The sequence below is a fragment of the Genypterus blacodes genome, unplaced genomic scaffold (genome assembly GCF_046128005.1).
Source record: "Genypterus blacodes isolate CSIRO-AG114 ecotype Tasmania unplaced genomic scaffold, CSIRO-AGI_Gbla_v1 ptg000042l_1, whole genome shotgun sequence".
NCBI classification, from domain to species: domain Eukaryota; kingdom Metazoa; phylum Chordata; class Actinopteri; order Ophidiiformes; family Ophidiidae; genus Genypterus; species Genypterus blacodes.
In genome coordinates, this window is record NW_027466855.1 from 745,514 (window position 1) to 764,137 (window position 18,624).

General features: G+C 49.8%; 1 protein-coding gene across 1 annotated transcript; it reads right to left on the reverse strand.

The window, feature by feature from the left end:
* Positions 1 to 406: 406 nt before the first annotated feature.
* dll4 (delta-like 4 (Drosophila)) lies at positions 407 to 11,604 on the reverse strand. The gene is made up of 11 exons (XM_076148745.1): positions 11,191 to 11,604; positions 10,834 to 11,082; positions 10,448 to 10,505; positions 9,565 to 9,828; positions 6,475 to 6,535; positions 5,551 to 5,681; positions 5,185 to 5,354; positions 4,446 to 4,668; positions 3,081 to 3,810; positions 2,484 to 2,592; positions 407 to 1,433 (listed from the first exon to the last, which is right to left on the reverse strand). The coding sequence occupies exons 1-11, from the start codon at positions 11,242 to 11,244 to the stop codon at positions 1,428 to 1,430; spliced, it is 2,055 nt and encodes a 684-aa protein (XP_076004860.1). The 5' UTR covers positions 11,245 to 11,604; the 3' UTR covers positions 407 to 1,427.
* Between the last annotated feature and the right edge of the window lie 7,020 nt (positions 11,605 to 18,624).

Here is an 18,624-nt window from a genome sequence, read left to right on the forward strand (position 1 = left end):
GATTTGAATTTCAAGCCAATTTGGGGCTGCAGAGGAGCCGGAGAGCTGGAGCGGTCGCAGCCCGAGGCCTCTGCAGGAACGACAGGAAGTCTGAGGGCCTGAAACACCTGAAGCTAAATGAACTTTAGAGGCAATTTACCCACCATCACTATAGAATCTATACAAATCCATGTGTTTATCTGCTGATCTGACACGTTCGGAGCCTTTAGCCTTTAATATGTTTACGTTGAACGTCTCTCAGAGTATCAGCTCTTCATATAAACACATAATTGTATCACTTCCTGTATGTTTCTCGTCTATTGGCCTGTGAGACTGAAGCCTGACAGTGAACCTGATCTGATCGGACTCTGATCCACTTATGGACGACCTGATTGGTTGTTCAAGTTCAACCTAAATACCAAAGAAACACGCCACACGTCTGATCTTCATTTGAACTCCATTTCATTTAAAAACACCTCAAAATAATTCCCTTCTCCACTGACGTCATCTTAAACAGTTTTCAAGGAAGTTTTATTCTTCAGAAGTTTGGTCCTTATAAATATGCATTATATACAAAATAATATTATAAAACATATAAAGAGCAGTGTCATATTTAAATTAAACTCTGGAAATAATCATTTAAAAAATTACATTATTGGTTCTGTAGTGTGGTGGTGCTATAGGCAGGCGGATGGGACGTCGGTGTCCCCGCCGGGTTGCATAATGGGGTTTTCTCTTCCCTCCGCTTGGATCTTGCAGGCTTTCCTCTTTACATCCCTGTTGATTCTGTTTGCAAACGATCCAAGAGCACAGAGTGAGCGACCCCCCCCTCCCCTCTGGTTTAAGGCTTCTGGTGAATCTGGACTGAATCTTCACCGACACGTGGAGAAGTCCAACCGGTCCGTTTCAGACATTCATGTCTCTCAGCGTTCGTGAGGTCGGATGGTGACGGTGGGCGAGCTGCTTCGTCTCCACCCTGAGTCTTGCATAGCAGGCGAAGCTGGCAGGCGTGCGGGGGGGGGGCGAGGGGTGGGGGGGTCAGGGGTCAAATCTTAGGCACCTTTTAGACGGTTTGATTGGTTGGCTGTTCATAGTCACCATGATTATCGCACGAGGGGCAAACGTTCCACCTTCACCACCGTTTTACTGTCCCAGACAATGAGACGCGTTACTTTGCAGTCGCTCTGTCAGTTTCCGCTCCTCGCATTTGTCTGTGATGCGTTGGCGGTCCCGTGAACCCTCTGCCACAGTTCAGAGGTCATTCGCTGTACATGTTTTGCATCCAAACGCCCGGTGAACCAAAGTTCCCGGGGCGTCCTGTGGAGCAGAGGTTCCACTTCTCAAGTGTTCCAGAGCAGCAGTGAAACAAACCCCAGCCTCTCCTCCGCTCTGTAAACAATCCAGAAGGTTCTGACGATTGTCTCTCTCCGCTTTCAGTCCCTCAGAGTTTATACCTGCGGAAGAATTCAGAGGAGATGGGGATTAGAAATGTGGCAAAATGAAACAAAGCATGGAAGCAACAGGAGGTTCTGATGAAGGTGTGAGGCCGCTCTGTGAGGCCGCTCTGCAGACGGAGCGTCGAAGACGTTTATGCACCTCATTAGAGCGGTTTACAGCCTCATCCTCTTACTCGGCGTGGGTGCAGGTAGAGCGGCACTGAGGCGTTTATGTAGCCTTTGATGAAGCCGCTCCGTTGCCTTAATGGCCGCCTGTGAGCGAGGACGAGTCCAACAAACACTTTGGCTCACGGAACATGGAACAACGCCATCCATGTCTGAAGTGAAACAATCTGATGCTTCTCTGCATGTCGTCATGTTTGCTTGTCAACACGCAGAGTGGGCGATAAATCGTCTCTCCCCCAGTGAGATACGGTCTAATCCCGAGACGTGCGGTCCAATAAGAGTGTTTTCTGCGGCGTCTGATCTGCTGCGGCTCGTGTGGGGCCATCGGTTCTGTTTAGCTTGGGAGTGAACATCTAAAACATTCCTGCGGACGCCGCAGCAGTAACGCATCGCACCTCCGAGACCGAGCGGAGCCAAACATGTGTGGCGACTCAGAGCCGAGGTCAGAGTGCGGCCAAGATGAAGAACCGCAGTCGGCCATTTTACAGGAAACAATAACGTCTCCCCCGGTTACACTGAGCCACAGACACGTCAGCATGTCTGTCAGCTCAGAGGTCTGAATGGTTTCACACACACACGCGTGTGTTAATAGAAAAGGATGAACGTGGGCGCTCCGTCGTCATGGGGACGGACAATCATATTCTTCATCATGACGGAGTGACAGAACGCTGAGGAGCCAAAGAGTTGGCAGCGTTCCTAGTAAGCCACAGACTGGCGTTCCTTTGTTCCATCATGAACACGTTTCATCTCGCCGCTCACTGTTGTGATTAGCGTCCTTACGATCAATAATAGATCCTAGTGTACCTACTGATCTCCTCCACCTCCAGACCGCTCTGGCGTGTTTGAATGGTGATGTACGGCAGCTGTGGTGATGTCTCTTACCTCGGTTGCTATGACGCACTCCCGCCTCTCCTCTGCTATAACAAACACAGACTGGTACATGGAGTCTCTGGAGGAACATATCGTCGATATCCTGCACTCCGGCTTTTCACTGCAACACACATCACACTTCATGTTAATGCAAACCACAAGCGTGTGTGTGTGTTTGTGTGTGTGTGTGTGTGTGTGTGTGTGTGTGTGTACACGAGCCGTTGTCGAGCATAAACCCTGTAAATGAAGAACGCTGTATGTTTCTGTGTTTTAAATACCAACAGCTGCTCATTATTGCGTTTAAACAACAGAATCATAGCGGCGCCATGTTTACTATCAGCAGGGCCGGGCTGAGTCACTCTGAGGCCCCCGGGGGCCCCCAGCCCGCCCAGCGCCTCACAGTGGAGCCTGTGTTTACATCCACACACTGTATTTCCACAACAAACACACCTGCAGATTAAAGTGTATAAACGGACTTTGACATTCTGATTCTGTTAAACGTTTAAACGTCAGCAGCACGTACGCAGGTTAATTATGTGTGTGTGTGTGTGTGTTGGTCCGTGTGTGTGTGTGTGTATGTGTGTGTGTGTGTGTGTTGTTGTCTCTCACCTGTACATTCGACTCAGAGGCATCTTGTCTTCTAAACACTTCTGGTAAAGCAGACTTTTATCCTCTTGTGTTGTTTCATCCTTGAACTCTTTAGCTTTAGAGTTGTAAGAGTCCAAGTGATAATTTTTATGGATAAAGTTCGATTTCTCGGAATCGCAGTCGACCTCCAGGCCGATTTTCTGGTTGGTATTCTTCAGCTGTGACGCCGGGATCAGGTTGTCCCTCTGCAGGTTGGACATGTTGTTCATGGTCTCCGTGTCTCCGCCGTCCCTCTGCGCCTGCCTGTGGATGTGCCTCAGCGCCAAGCCCACCATGCAGAGCAGCACCAGCAGCGCCACCAGGCCCACGGCCAGAGAGACCGCCGCCCACTGGAAGCCATCTTTGATCGCTCCGCCGGGGGTCACCGTGGTGAAGGGCTCGCAGCGATGCCCAGTGAAGCCCTCGGGGCAGACGCAGGAGGGCGGCAGCTTGCCCGGGCCGCCTCCCCCGGTGCAGATGCCGCCGTTGAGGCAGGGGCGGAGGGAGCACTCGTCAAGGATGCGCTCGCAGTTGCGTCCGGCGTAGCCCGGAGGACAGGCGCAGGTGTAGTCGGTGATCCCGTCCAGGCAGGTGCCGCCATTGACGCAGGGGTTGCCGGCGCACTCATTGATGTTGATTTCGCAGCGTAGACCCGTGAATCCGGCCCGACAGCTGCAGACGCGCATGCCATTGAGAACCAGACACAGACCGCCTGCAGAGGAAGAAGTGAGGAAGAGGAGATTTAGTACACGAGACAAACAGCAGAAAGAAAATCTGGAACCTGATCGACTCAAATCAGTCGCTGGGTTTCATCGGCCTGAAGTTTGAGCAACTGGGCAAGTTTCAAATGAAGATTAGCATCAGAGCGTTAGAAGCAGTAACCATGGCTACCTCAGACAGGTTTGATGACTCTGTGTGTGTGTGTGCGTGTGTGTTGTGTTGTGTTTGGACACGTGTTGTGTGCTTTGTGGAAGCTAATTCACATCATTTAAAGTGAAACGCTGCCAACTAGCATCTGAACTTTGAGCTCAGATCTGGAATGGAAAGAGGAGTGATCACAGTGTCTCCTGTTCCCTCAGCGCCAGAACAAACGCAGAAGCCTCCATGTTTACCAGAGGACGAGCTCGGAGCCTCACTGGAGGTTTGTCCCCTTTCATCAGCAGAGCAGCAGTGACATTTACAATCTGCTGCTCCGAGCTTCCGAGTGTTTACGCAGAGGACAATAGACACCGAGTTCCCACCAATTCCTGTTGTTGCACAAGGCTTCCACTTTTTTCATGCAGGGGGAGGCAGAGGGAAGTTCAGTCAAGGGGGAGGGGGGGGCGGAGTGTGGGAGGAAGGCCGTACCATTAGCACAGGGAAGCGACGTGCACTTGTCCACTCTCCTCTCACAGTTGAGTCCGGTGTAGCCGCGGGGACACTCGCACATGTAGCTGCGGCTATTGTCCTTCTCCCAGCATTTGCCGCCGTGGAAGCACGGCGAGTCGGCGCACGTCAGCAGGCTGTGCTCGCAGTGGGAGCCCTCAAAGCCCTCCAGGCACGAGCACGAGTAGCCGCCACTCTCCAGGTTCTGAGGGGGGACAGAGAGCAGTTAGTGTGAGAAGATCAATCACATGATCAGAGTCTGATCTGTGGAGCTTCAAAGATCCATGACAACATAAAGAGGGATTACGGTCAGAGGTCAACATATTAGAATCTAACTTAAGCTTCATGTAGAGGAGCTACACGTGTTCATGGATCCAAAAGGGTCCATCTCTAGACTCCAGTCTGCTGAGTCAAGGTCTAAACCTTAGTGTCTGAGTTTAGAAGTAAATTAAACTTAAGGTGTGTGACTTTGTGTGTTTGTGTGGTGAACTCTGCTGACTCTCAGCTTGAGGTGAATGTGTAGTTGAGTCTTTCCTAACAGCTGAGAGGACTCGTCTGTACTCTGGTCTCATCCTCCTGTCATCATGTACGCACGTATCAGGAGTATTTATCGTGTTTTGGGCCAGTGTGCGTTTCCCTAAAGGGCCTATAAATCTCATTTTATCTCATCTTCACCGGCTGTCTCTACTCCTCCTCCTCCTCCTCCTCCTCCTCCACTTACGGTGCAGATCCCTCCGTTCCTGCAGGGGTTGCTGTCACACTCCTGCATCTCCAGCTCACAGTTGACCCCGGTGAAGCCCGGCAGGCAGGTGCACGTGTAGCTGCCCTGGCCCGTGTTCATGCAGGTGGCGCCGTTCACACATGGGTGGTGATGGGTGCAGAAGTTCAGGTCTGGGGGGTAGAGAGAGGGAGAGAAGGAGAGAGAGGGAGAAAGAGAGAGAGTGTTTGTTTACAGGGAGCTGCAGGTACCATCCCGGATGTTGTCAAAGCAATGAATGGAGGCGTTGAGACAGAAGCTAAGCTGCTAATGCTTCAGGTGTCTTCAGGTGGACACAGAGTGGGAGGAGTTAGTGCGGCGGGGGCATACCTTGGTCACAGAGGAGGCCCCCCCAGCCCTCCTGACAGTTGCACTGCCACGGCTGCTGGCAGGTCCCGTGTTTGCAGGCCGGGTACTTGGTGCACTCGTCACAGAAGGTGCCCTGCCAGCCTTCCCTGCACCTGGAGAGGAGCCAACACAGAGCAGAGCAGTCGTCAAGAATTGCGTCACAGTTTGAACTTGAGATCTCAGCCAATATTGAGCGATTTCAAAATCTCTCTTAGTTTTTTCTAACATTGGCCCTGGTATTCTGTCTCATTCCAGCAGTCCAGTATGTCTGGTATGCTCAGTGTACTGCAGAGGAAACACAGCGAGTGAAACATGGCTTATAGGAGGTTTGGCAGCTGGCCACCATCAAAGCAACTCATTACTCATCTTGGTTTCCCAAGAATGTGCATGTTCTCATCGGTGTGCAGCCTCCTCAGGACTTACATACGTTTAACGTCCCTACATTTATAGCTGAGTGAGCAGAGACATGGGAGCAGCTTTGGGGTGTTTGAGGGTTTAACCTCCATATGGGTCAGATTCAGTGCTGGGAACGATGGAGTTGTGTCTAAATAGAGGGCGAGCTAAGAGTCAGAAAGAATTTCTCACAGCGAGTTGGTGAGTGTGTGTGTGTGTGTGTGTGTGTGTGTGAATTATTTCTGCTAGTGAGTGAGAGAAGGATACTGATGAGCCTCTGACATGGAGGGAACATGGGAAGCAGAGAAGCCAGCGAGTGACGTAAAGAAAGGAGAGAGGGGACGAAAGCTTTCAGCGCTCTGGCTCCGCTCCGTCTCTGATAGAGCGGTCACGGCAAATCACAGAAACAAGTCAATCTAAAACATTCACGATTTGGAGACGCAGCGACAGCTCACACACACACATACACACACACACACACACAGACAGTATTTTCTCGAGTATTTTACTTACGCACACTCGCTGGGTTTGGAGCAGTTCCCGTTCCTCTCGCTGCAGCCCTCCAGACAGATCGCTATAGAGAGCAGAGCACAGACATGAGCGAGTGAGTGAGACGCTCTGGGGCTACGTTTAACAGAGGAGACACAAACATAGAGCTGCAGAGACAGTATGTACAGATAGATATAAAGGGGAAACATTGAACAGAGTGATCAATACTTCACCACTGAAGCACTCATTTACACAAAAATACCTTTTTATTTAGTTACACATAAACTCATGAAGCCTAAACTTAAGGATCATTTTGTATTTTTAAATGATTATTTATTTAATGGTCCATTTGCTGTGTATTCATCTTCTACATAAATACTGGTTGTAATTAGATTCCTGCTATTTTGAGTTTCAATTTAAACGAAACAATTCTGGTTCGTTTTCCAAGAAACTGGGACCAGAACTATAGACTATATATAGAATGTGGTTTAGTTGGGGAGCCAGGTGTCAGAGCTCCTGTGTGTGTGTGTCCCTCATGCAGCCTGGTGCGTCCCTCTGTGTTTGTGACCTTCAGCAGCAATGATGTATAATGATGGATACAGATGGAAACATGAATGATTAGGGCCTCACAGAAAAGAAGGATTAAGTCATATTGTTTAAAAAAAAAAAAAAGTCAAACGGTTGGAGACTTAAGTCATATTTCAAGTCCGAATGTTGTATTTTTGTCCCTAAATGTTTAGCGCCCATCAGGTCTCTTTCCCGCTGCTCTTCCTTGGCAGAATGCGCTCCCTGTCACCTTCACCTCAGCAGAGGCGGTGACCGGCTCTGGCTCGGTGGCACCGTCTGCCCCTCATACCTCCTCACCTTACCGCCGAACATTTTTCACGTTGCCTAACCCCGCGGCCACGCCCCCCAGCTGCCGCGCGGCCGGGCCCGGGTTTGTTTGTCCTGTTTTAGGTGCGCGAGTATCGCATGACACCGATTCGCGGGGCTCCATAACAGGCGACCGACGGTAAGCGGCCGGTTTAGTGGCCGACAGATGCTCGCTCTCAATAGCAGACAGCTGTCGCCATTGTTGTTTGCGGCCTGCCACGGCCATATTTGCAGCTGCCACCGCCGCGCGTTCAACAATGGAGGGGCTGTACATCGGTGGCGCGTGGCGGATAATAATGGCGCGATTAACCTTGGCGCGTGCAGTCTCCCGCGCTCCCCCCCCTCCCCGCGCGCGTGTGTGGATTAGGTTACAGGCACGCGCGTCACCGAGTAAAAATGTGTTGGAGGCTCTCACTCACTTCTGATTGGCTGCTGGAGTCACATGCCACAGCAGAGTGTAAACAACTAATGCACACCTGTGCGCATCACAGGTCCATCTAATCTGACTGCTTCAGATCTATACGTTCCATTCCTTATGACCTTATATGGTCCTTATTGTGTTTGTTTTGACTTAACTCATATACATTCTCCTGGTGCAGCACACCTGTTTGAGTATTACTCACTGGAACGCTTACTGGGTTATTTTAAATGTGACGGCGCGATTTAAGTCAACAAATGAATAAATAAAGCACCAGCAGACCTACAATCAACCGTAACCCATAGCAACCACATGCATGAGCCAGTTCCTTTCTATTCTGGACAATCAGCAGTAATAACGAGGGGGTTGATTGAAATAACACTGAAAATCTGCAGAATGAATTAACATCAGCCTCAGTGTGACTTGGTGAGGGAGAGAGAGAGGTACACACACACACACACACACACCTATCTTGTTCAGAACTTGCAATAAGGTCTCTTTTGGTATTTCTGTAATTGAATTTCAGGGCGAGGGAGAGAGGAAATGATGGCGTCTGAAAGATGACTAATCCGTCTTTCTAATGTATATTTTCTGTAGTCAGCAGCGATGGATGTGTCTGTGATTTAACACGTGAGCCCATCTGGTTAGAATTTGGCACCACGGTCAAAACAGCACATGCCAATTTCTCTTTCACCGCCGAGCGACGGGGATGACAGATCCGCCGTCACCCGTGTGGCCGCGTCCAGCACATGGTACCCATTACTCTCAAGGCGCCTCCGTCAGGTCGCCCCAGCCTGATTCATTTGTGTTGGTGAAAAGGGCCCATGGTTATTGAGGTGCCACATGGCAGAGCGACTCCTCACTGGGACCATTCACAGCTTCACAAAACATGCAAGTGTCGCTCTATGATTTCGGCCAAACGCGAATAAGGAGCCTTGTTGTCAGGCAAAGTCTTCAATGTTCACTACTAATTACACATCAAAGTTATATGATAACTTCAATTATTGCCAAAAGTGACATTAAACACCAAAATTACCCATCAGGTTTGCAGATACTCTACATTGTGCATTGTAGGTGAGGTGGGAGCAGATCAAATGCAATTGTCCACACCCCTTTGTTATTTATGATGTCATCACTTCAGGTGCTGCTATTTTCTGTTTTCTGTCGGTAACCACATTTTCAGTTCCAAAGTTCCCTTTGGTCAAACTGTTTAGAACCGTTCATGAACCTGCCCATGTTGTTAAAACCTCCGATATGTGAAACTTGCTGTGTGTGCTCACTAACTGTTCCTCTCTTTGGGAAGAGGAGGTCAAAGGTCAAAGGCAAAGGAGAGACCGGATCATCGGAGGCTGGCATGACTAACAACTCATGGAGGAAGAGAAGACGCTCCTGGGCCTTTTAAGGTATTGCGCCAAAGTTGTTTCCCAAACCAAAACAGTAGGTTTACACCAGCACAAAGCAAGGACGTACAAGTAGAGGGACTGAGAACGCCTCTAGGCTCCCTGTGAGTCCTTTGTTTTTATCAATAGGATCCCTTTGTTTGTTGGCAGCGCTCACATCTTCTCCATGGCGAGACGCGACGTCAGCCCCGGACGTGTCCACTCCAACTCCACCAAAGTTTGTCCATAGAGGCGAGACATGAGGGACATTTCCCCCCACTTTACGTTGCAAAGTAATTACCCTGCTAGAAGTTTCACACTCAAAACCATCGTAAGACAAAGGCCTTAATTGCGTTCTTTGTCCTTCTACTTGTACGTCCTTGCATAAACAATACCAAACTACAAAAGAGAGAAGGTGGAGTCTCCAGGTGTGCGGGTTCTTACGTTCTTCGCAGTATTTCCCCTTCCAGCCGGGCAGACAGGACAGCTGCCCGTCGCGGTTGCAGGTGTAGTGACCGAACCGGTCGTCCCTGGGAGTGCACTTTTTGGAGCAGCTTCCTCCATAATAGCTGTCGTTGCAAATGAACCTGTAAGAATATCGTAGCTCTGTCTGTCTCCCAATCTGCGTGTCCGGAGTCCAGTCGGTCCCCGCAGCTAGTTGTCTTTGGACGGCGGAGGAACTAATCAAAAGGTCTGAGTTGTTGGTATCTGAAAGACGGAAACAGAGAGGAAGAGATGTCAGAATTATGGGGTTTTATGTCGATAACTATGTCGGGAAAGGTTGTGGGTTCAGAATTCCCCGGCCTCTACCCGCTACCGAGCTGCACCGCTTATCAAAGCCCATACAGCTCAGATAAAAGATAAACTCAGGTTGTAATTTCCTCTTTCTTTCCGTCAGCAAAAACATTCCCAGGCCCAGTCCCCTCATCCAAAGGGCGGAACAGAGTAAGGTGTAAAATACAGGAAGACGTAGTCAGGGGCTTTTGGCAGGCGCTGTGTATTCTCACCAAAGCCCACAGCTCGTTCCCACGCCAAAAATAAACCAGAGGAAGTTCAATTGTATTGGGTATAAGAATGAAAAAGGTGTTCTGAAGTTCATAACAAAGGAGTGAATAGGCGTGAAAATGTGTGAAATTAAGAACAATTAACAATCGGCTGGGAGGGAAACGTTGAGTGACTGAGTCGTATTTAATAGCGTCATCTTTGTTTGTCTCCTTGCTTGGAATTGTGCAAAATAAGGTAAACTAAGCTCAGAGCATGTGTGTGTGTGTGTGTGTGTGTGTGTTTGTAACGTGCAGGCATAGCTCCCTCCTGTGGTCACACTTACCTACAGGTAGACTTTCAGAAGGTGAATGCCAGGCTTCAATTATTAAAGAAAACGAGCCCTGTGGAGGAAACACATGGAGATGAACTCATATAACACACGTCTTATTCTATTATAGACAAACTATAGGAGGCATCTGGTGTGTTTGATAGGAGGAGAAGTGACAGACTACTGCAAAAATGGTTTTAAAAAATCTCTAATTTAGGTTGCATAGATCTCTATCTCAGTATTTTGAACTGAACGTCACCAAACTCTGCCCTGTGCGTCTGGAGCTTTATTGCCTCATGATGTGGATTAGACACGCAGGCCACTAACCTGCACAGCAGCTCTGACAAACGGAGGTAAAAACCCTGGCTCTAATGTAAAGTGGACGTGTTCCGAGCTCTTACCGGCCATCCGAACTTGAACGGGATCTGAATGGGTCTCGGTAAAGTGCCACTGAAAGAGTTCGTCCCCAGCACCGGGGTCCTTGTACTCCCAAAGATGCAGTCACCCGGCGACACCACCGCCTGATAGTTCTTCAAACAAATCCTAAAGTAAGTCCTGCAGGTCGCCCTGCACGCGTCCCCGCCGGCCAGCAAACCTCTGGGGTTCTTAAATTCGTGCAGGTCGATTTCAAACACGCCGGAGCCGTACACCTGGAAGAGAAGGGAGACATGGTAAAGGACAGCAGGGACACATGAGAGGCTGCCGCTCCGGGCGCAGGACCACCGGGGAGATGCGCCCTCCTCTTCCTCCGCTCATACCTGCGCTATCAACGTGGTGCTGAACGCGATGAGAAAGGTGAACCGAGCTGCCATCCTGCTCGCCTCTCCAGCGCAGCCGCGTCTCCAGCCGATGCAGCAAACAACCTCCCTATTCCCAAAGTATTCTTCTCACACCAAAGCGCCCAGAACAAGTGGACGAAAAGCTGCAGATTGCGTGTAAATCCTTCTTCGCTCCAGGGCTCTGCTCCCTGAGCTCCGTGCGTCAAATCTGCGCTGCGCGTCTCCAATCTCCAAGTTATCCAAATGTGCGTGAAGCCCAATATCCAGCCTGTGCTCCGTGCAGCCGTGCGCCCCGGTACTCCACAGTGCTGCGTGCCGTGCCGTGTGCGCGGATGGCGGCTTGTTTTGGTGCTGAGCTCGGTGCGTCAGAGCGCCGTGGACGGTGGCCGCTTGTCTTATTACTCGTGAATGAACCGCGGCGCGTCTCCGCCCACATTTATAGACTCGTGCCGCGCCGCTCATTGCATAAACAGTCAGTCAGCGCCCTGGCCACGCCCACCTGACACTCGGCCCCTCCCCCCCATTTAATACCCGCTGGCACGGGCTGACCACCATGGATACTGGGCGATTATTAACAAGCCCAAACATCTGTTGACTTATTTATAGCGCACAATGCGGGCAGGACGCGCATTCTACACTCTGGACACAGAACAGAGGAGACCAGACCAGATACTTTGAATCTGCTGCGTTTGTATTGACAATGAGGTGAAGTTAGAGTTAATGAGCTGAGATCACGCTGCTCATAATGGGAAAGGGGTAATAATAATAGTAATAAATCAGAAATAATTAAACATAATAAAATAGTAAAACAATAGTACAACTTTTAAACAAATGCAGAAATGATAAAATAGTAATAATGATAATAATAATAATATCAAATCATTGTGTTGTTTCATGTTAAGATAATAAAATCTCCTGACCTGTGACTTGTGACTTGATTTTGTTAGACTGAATTTAATTATGTGTATTCGAGTAAAAGAAAGCTTCACATTTGTATCTCTATATTTGTACATTTGTATATTTGTTCCTTCTCTTTGTTTGGATGGCACATTAAAGTGAACAATGCGTTATAAGCCTGCACACGTTGTGACATAAACACTTAAATAACGCAGCTTGGGGACAATAAAGGAGGGAAACTTCCAGAATGAGAAGCACAAATTCAATTAGTGCGCCGCTTTACGCCGCGTTCCGCTCTCGGTTCCGCTCAATTGCTCGCCTAATTAGCCCTGAGCGCGCGCCGCTTCCCTCCCCGGGCCCCGCGCGCTCTCCGCGGGGCGGCACGCGGCGGTAAACTGCAGCCGAGAGGCCAAACGGAGCGCGAGCGGCCCGGCCCGCCCCACTGCTCACGCAGCCGCAGTTCACCTGTAATGCTTCACTACACTGCCGAGTGTCCCGCGTGCGCTTCACCTCGGTGGTGGCGCGTGCCCCTCTGTGGACCTCATGGGTGTGTGTGTGAGAGAGAGGGAGAGAGGGATTCAGCTGTATGCAAATCATCTCTCTCTCTCTCTCTCTCTCTCTCTCTCTCTCTCTCTCTCTCTCTCCCCCCCCCCCCCCCCCCCCCCCCCCCCCCCCCCCCCCCCCCCTCTATCACTTACATCCATGTAATTGCCAAGCTTGTGTGTAATAATGACTACATGTCCACTTCTATAGTTCCTTGCAGGGGTGGACACGCTCATTTGGGGGGCAGAAGCCAAACTCAGGTCCTGGGCCCCTCAGGTCCTGGGCCATGTTGTTGAACTGAAGTAGAGAACAGCTGGCTGACGGTTCTGTCTCTACTCTGTGTTAAATAGATGAAGGTTCCCTGTGTCTGGAACATTTAGGGATCCTGAGTGTAAGAAGCAGAAGCCAAACGTCCCCGTGTCTCAGATCCATAGGCTGTTTGATCACGTGACGGGTGGTGTTTGTCATCCGATCGGCCGTATCTCTCTGGTTTACCATCTGGTGGAGACTGGCAGTCGTCTGTTCACAGAGCGGGCCGGCCAAAACTCTCCAACCTGTTCCTCTCAAATTCTGTCTGGCATCCTGCTGAGCGTTTGTGAGAAGGAGCCTCAGCCTCAGCCTCAGCCTCAGTCTCAGTCTCAGTCTCAGTCTGAGGGATGAGTCGTGTTTTCATGAAACACTCTGTAACATAAAATCTAATATTATGTGATAGAATTGCAAAGATGGAAAATGTTGTAGTGTTGTTGTTTGTGTTGTAACTGTCGGGCTTTAACTCATAGCAGGCGTGCACATAGGGACTTTGGCGCCTTATGTTGGGCCCCTCTAGTATCTAAGGTGTGGCTCACTGACTCTCTGTTCTGTTTTGACTCATTCTCTCCACTTTCATTCTTTTACCGTTATGTCACCGACTAATTTCTGGTTTCAATACAAGTGGCTGTGCGTTGCCATTAGCTTCTCCTTAAATCACAGCAACTAAGCAGCAAACAGAAACCAGAGGCTTCCTCGCGCCTGAACACGTCTTCATCTTCATCTTCATCTTCATCGCTTTGGTCCTCAATTAATGCAAGACGCCGCGTTTGGAGGGTCGTCGTGAAAATACTTTATGGCTTCCTTCCACGGTGACTCTTTGTTGAACTCTGCCTGCGTACGTCTCATCTGTTGTTTTCGTGCGGCGTGAGTGAAAACGGAGCGCGTCTATATTTATTCAGTGTTTATATGAGGCAGACACAGTGGATTGTTGAGTGCTGCTCATATTGACACACCTGTTGTGTCTCTAATGCGTCCTCAGAGAGACAATGGCTGCGGCTCAGCGGGGCCGCGCCTGCTCTATACGCTCGCTCTGTACGCTCGCCGACGCTCTTTCTGATGCTTGTTGACATTTCATTGGATTCTTTGTGATTTAATGTAATGATGTCAAACTGAACACATGAAACACTCACGATGAACTCGCCTTAATGTAACAGCTGTTGCCGTGTGTGTGTGTGTGTGTGTGTGTGTGTGTGTGTGTGTGTGTGTGTGTGTGTGCCTCAGCTCAGAGTGAATGTGTGTGTGTGTATCATGTCTATCTGGTGGCTTTATGGCTGTTGTGTGTGTGTATATCATGTCTATCTGGTGGCTTTATGGCTGTTGTGTGTGCTGGGTCTGTGTGTGTTTGCTGGTCAGACTCACTCCTGAGCTCAGCTTCACCCTCAGCCCCGCCTGTGAGGCTCCTAATGGTTTGTGAAGGTAAACAGGAGCAGCTTATCTTCTTTTACTGCCATGTTTCTGCAGTCCAGCTCAACATAAAGCCGCCATAAAAAAAAGCGACAACTGCAGTTTATTGCGGCTTTAAGCAGAGAAGCAGCTGATAATGTTCCAATTTCTGTCCCATTCAGTATTGGAATGGTGCGTCACGGTACTGCTGTCAGACCACAAACACATCAGGGTCTCACTTCTATGGCCTCTTCCCTCTCTGATCTGTACTGAATGAAGTTTAGAGTCAATAGAGACCAAACAGAGACCTTAGATATATGCCTGTGTTAGCTTCCAGGGCTGTGACTCTGGGTCCCTGAGCTCTCAGGGGATCAGATCCTTCAGACCTGCTTGCTCCTGAAGACTTCACGCTCTCAGGTTCCTCACCAAACCTCTGCAGGTCGTTTGTGCTCTGCCGGGACCTGAACCTGTTCTCCCCCCTCCTCCTCCTCCTCCTCTTCCTCCTCCTGCATCAATGTCAATCTGCTGCGACATATCGGCCTCCTCTTCACTTAAATGGAGATTTATAAGGTTTTTTTATGATCACAGCCCAGCTGGACGTCAAACATGAGCTGCAAACACAGCCGGGGCCTCCTGATCAATATAACAGGTGGCCCCTCTGCCGGCGGGGCTGGATCAGATAAACACGGGGGTCAGCTGTCACATCGTGTTGCTCTGCAGCTTTAGCTCAGCGTGGGTTTGACTCCAGCAGCAGACTGAAGCTCAGTTTGTTTACTAGAGGACAAATATTTAGCAAGTTAAGATCAGATAACAAGAAGTATTTCTGTTTGTAGTGTTGAGTTCAGCCAGACTTGATGCTGCTCTAGCTGCTCTGTAGCTGCTCTGTGGGGGTCTGTGGGGGGCTTTGAATGAAACTTGGAATGGATCCAGTGAAGAACAGGATCAGCCCGACTGCTTGGGCTGATCCCCATCCATCCAAACAGGCCACACATTGGAGTGGGCGTGGCTCATTCTTCTCTCACGAATGAATCAGGAACCGTGTGTAACTCAACTTGGTCCGAAGAATAAATCATCAATCGGCCTGATGGTGGCACAGTTTAATATTGGTAATAACTTAAGAACCTGAGTTGTTAGAATCAAGTGTTTGGACACAAAGTGAGTCAGGCTGAGCTTCTGTCATCATGTAGCTCCAACTGGGATTGATCAGAGAGCAGCTGACACTCTGGATTGTTCTGTTATGGACGTGTAGGGGCACTCATACCTCCATCAAGGCCCCACTGTCCACAGGTTATCAGACCAGGATTTATTGTGACTTTAGATCCTGACTTCCTTCTCCCCAGTCTGAGGAGCATCATGCTGACCCGCTCACACATACAGGAGCTCTCTTCCTCCTTCTCACACCAGATGACTCATAAAAGCGCGTGATGAATACGAGAGGCTAGCGTCACGTCGGCCTTCTGGCTTCATGTCTAAGGCAGCGGCATTCCCGGCATTCCTTCCACAACAATAGATATCTAATGTCCGCTCTGGCCGCAATCGACCCGTTTTCACTTCCTTGTCAAATGAGCTCGGTTTATTCATCAAACGGCCAGAATGGTGAGAACAGGAAGTGGGGCTCTCTCAAACCTGTGAACAATTGGAAAGGCATCCGTCAGGGCAAAGATCCACAGACGTGTGAGAGAAGCAGGAATACCTCCACCAAGTAAGGACCAGTGACCGAGTTCACACATGAACAACCTGGAAGTCATGGGATGTGGTAGATTCCCCAGAGTTTGTCTTGAAAGGAGAAACTGGAGGCTTTCTTCATTGTAAACATGACGGCTGAGAGCTTGAGGTCTGGCTTTGTTTGTGGGAAGCGAAGCGTTTGAAAAGCTCCTCCTAATCTACGCAGAGTCACAGCTTGTGGTTTAGTGAAACGGCTTCAGGACGAGCAGCACCGAGGTTGTGGCTTTGTTGTTCTCTGCAGTCTGGCGTCGCATCAAAGCTTGGCGACACAAAAGCTTCCTCACTGACAAACCCACCAAAATGCCTCAGTACGACCGCAGACATGAACTTCCCCTGAAGGCATCAGGCTGCAGGCCGCGTCTACGTCTCCAGGCTGTGACCTCCCGTGTGTGTGTATGTGACCTGCAGCGAGCACTGCCAGTTCCTCACGGGAGCAGCGAGCCCCTCACATCACGGCTCCCACATGCTCTGTTTTGGAACTCTTCTTCCCTCGCTCGGCCTTTCTCACTGTTTACTGCAAACATTGGCGTACCAGCACTGACCTGGCCTTTAGACGAGAACACTGGCAACATGAACCCACGGGCTGCCTGGTTCAGGGTCGATCCAGATTGCAGGGAAGGTGATGTTATCCTCCTCTGCATCAGAACTCTTCTTCTTCTCTGGGAACATGGTGGTCTGTGTGTGAGGAGGTTGAAATGCAGAGGACTCACTACTGTTTCATGTAACGTGAGTCATATCCCTAAAGAGGAACAGGAAGTCGGAGTGGATCATGAATATAAAGCGTCTTTCTGATCATCGGGGTGTTTTGTGGTGACAGCTGATCACCTCTCCTTTCTGCTTTTAGCGGCCCTGACTCTTGTAGCCATGGAAACCATATAGGCTAAATATAGGGACGGCGGCTCCTGAAGTTGATGAAAGACGTGAGCGAGTCTCACCCTGATTCTCCATTCAGACCGGAGAGGGAGACGGGAACACAGCCAGCACCCAGCAGCCAGCTCACCCACCGTGAGCCCAACGGAGTCATGATCAGATACGACCTGAGGAAGAGGAGGAGGAAGTTACAGAGGAAGAGGAGGTGTTAAAGGTGGCGGTAACTGGGATATTGTCTATCGTGATATGAACGACTTCCATCAGAAGGAGCTGAGCGTGGCATTGACACGTCTGAATAGATTGACTTATGGTCACATGACCTTGGTCTCAGAGTAAACTCACTCTGATTTGTGTTGCCTCCAGCCTGCAGGCTTAGAGACGCACCGCTGTGTGTTTGCTCTTTGGCAAGGCAGCCAGTCGCTCACAGTTTTTGTCTGTGTTGCAAAAACTGACTTCTGCCCACTGATTCCCCACCAGAGACGTCCCCCCGTCCCCCGTCTCCCGTCCCCTCCCTTCCCCTCCGACGTTGGTACGATCCAAAAGCCCGGCGGTTTGTTTGCTTGGGAAAGGAGAATATCCTCTGAGGTCAAGTCAAACAGGATGTGCCTAGAGTGTGGTCCTGCTCTCCCATTGGCTCTTTGTAATAACGCTCTCTGTGGGGGCTACACACACACACACACACACACACACACACACACACACACACACACACACACCGTGCTTAACAACCGCAGGCTCAGTTTTGGGAAATGCCGTTGTGACAGCCGATCTGGTGGTATTTACCTTTACAGACGAGTGTGTGATGAGAGCGGCGTGCGCGGGTAAAGCTTGTTTGAATAAGAAGCAGCGCTGAGGAGAATGTCAAACGCTAAAGCTAATAAACATAAACGTCTGCAGATGAAGATATGAGAGAGGGAGAGTGTGTGTGTGTGTGTGTGTGTGTGTGTGAGCAATCAGAGGATCGGCTGCATCAGCTCGACCTGATTGGCTCGAGACTGTAGATCTGTGGAATTTACATGTAAACACAGTGAAGCAACCATCAGGGACTTTGTTTGTTCACCGAAGTGTAACTAAGCAAACAAAGAGATTATAGAGCTTTTATTTCGCCACAGAATTCCTCCAATGAAGCGTCCACTGACACTTAAACGCTGCGAGCCCCACAAACCCCCGCTGGGGTTCTTTCCACGCTGCGTGCGACGAACAAAGAGCAGCAGAAGAAGAAGAAGAAGAAGAGGAAGAGGAGGGCGTTTGGCTGCAGTCTGTGATTTTGTTAGGCCATGGTTTTTTGCTGATGAAGCTTTTTCCAGAGTTTCACGGAGAACGAGCTCTAATTGAGCATCAGGTTCCAATGTTCCAGTGAAGACTCTGCTTTTATTCTCTAATCAGGGTTTGGTCCGGTGTTATTAACCCTTACACGCCTCACTGTGCCTCAGGTACTTGACTCCACCTGCGTAGAGCTGCAGACGCCGCGTCTCCTCACAGATCCATCAGTGCTGTCTTTTGCAGATGATCACTAAATAAAGAGGAGAGCAGTCAGAGCTGCAGCTGAGCCGTTAGCATGCAGGATCAGGTGGGAGATGTTTGTGGATCTGCAAACCCACTGGAGCCGTTTCTCTGCTGCAGGCTGAGGAAATGATCAATCACTTATGGATGAATCAATCACCAAAAACAACTTCACTACAAAGT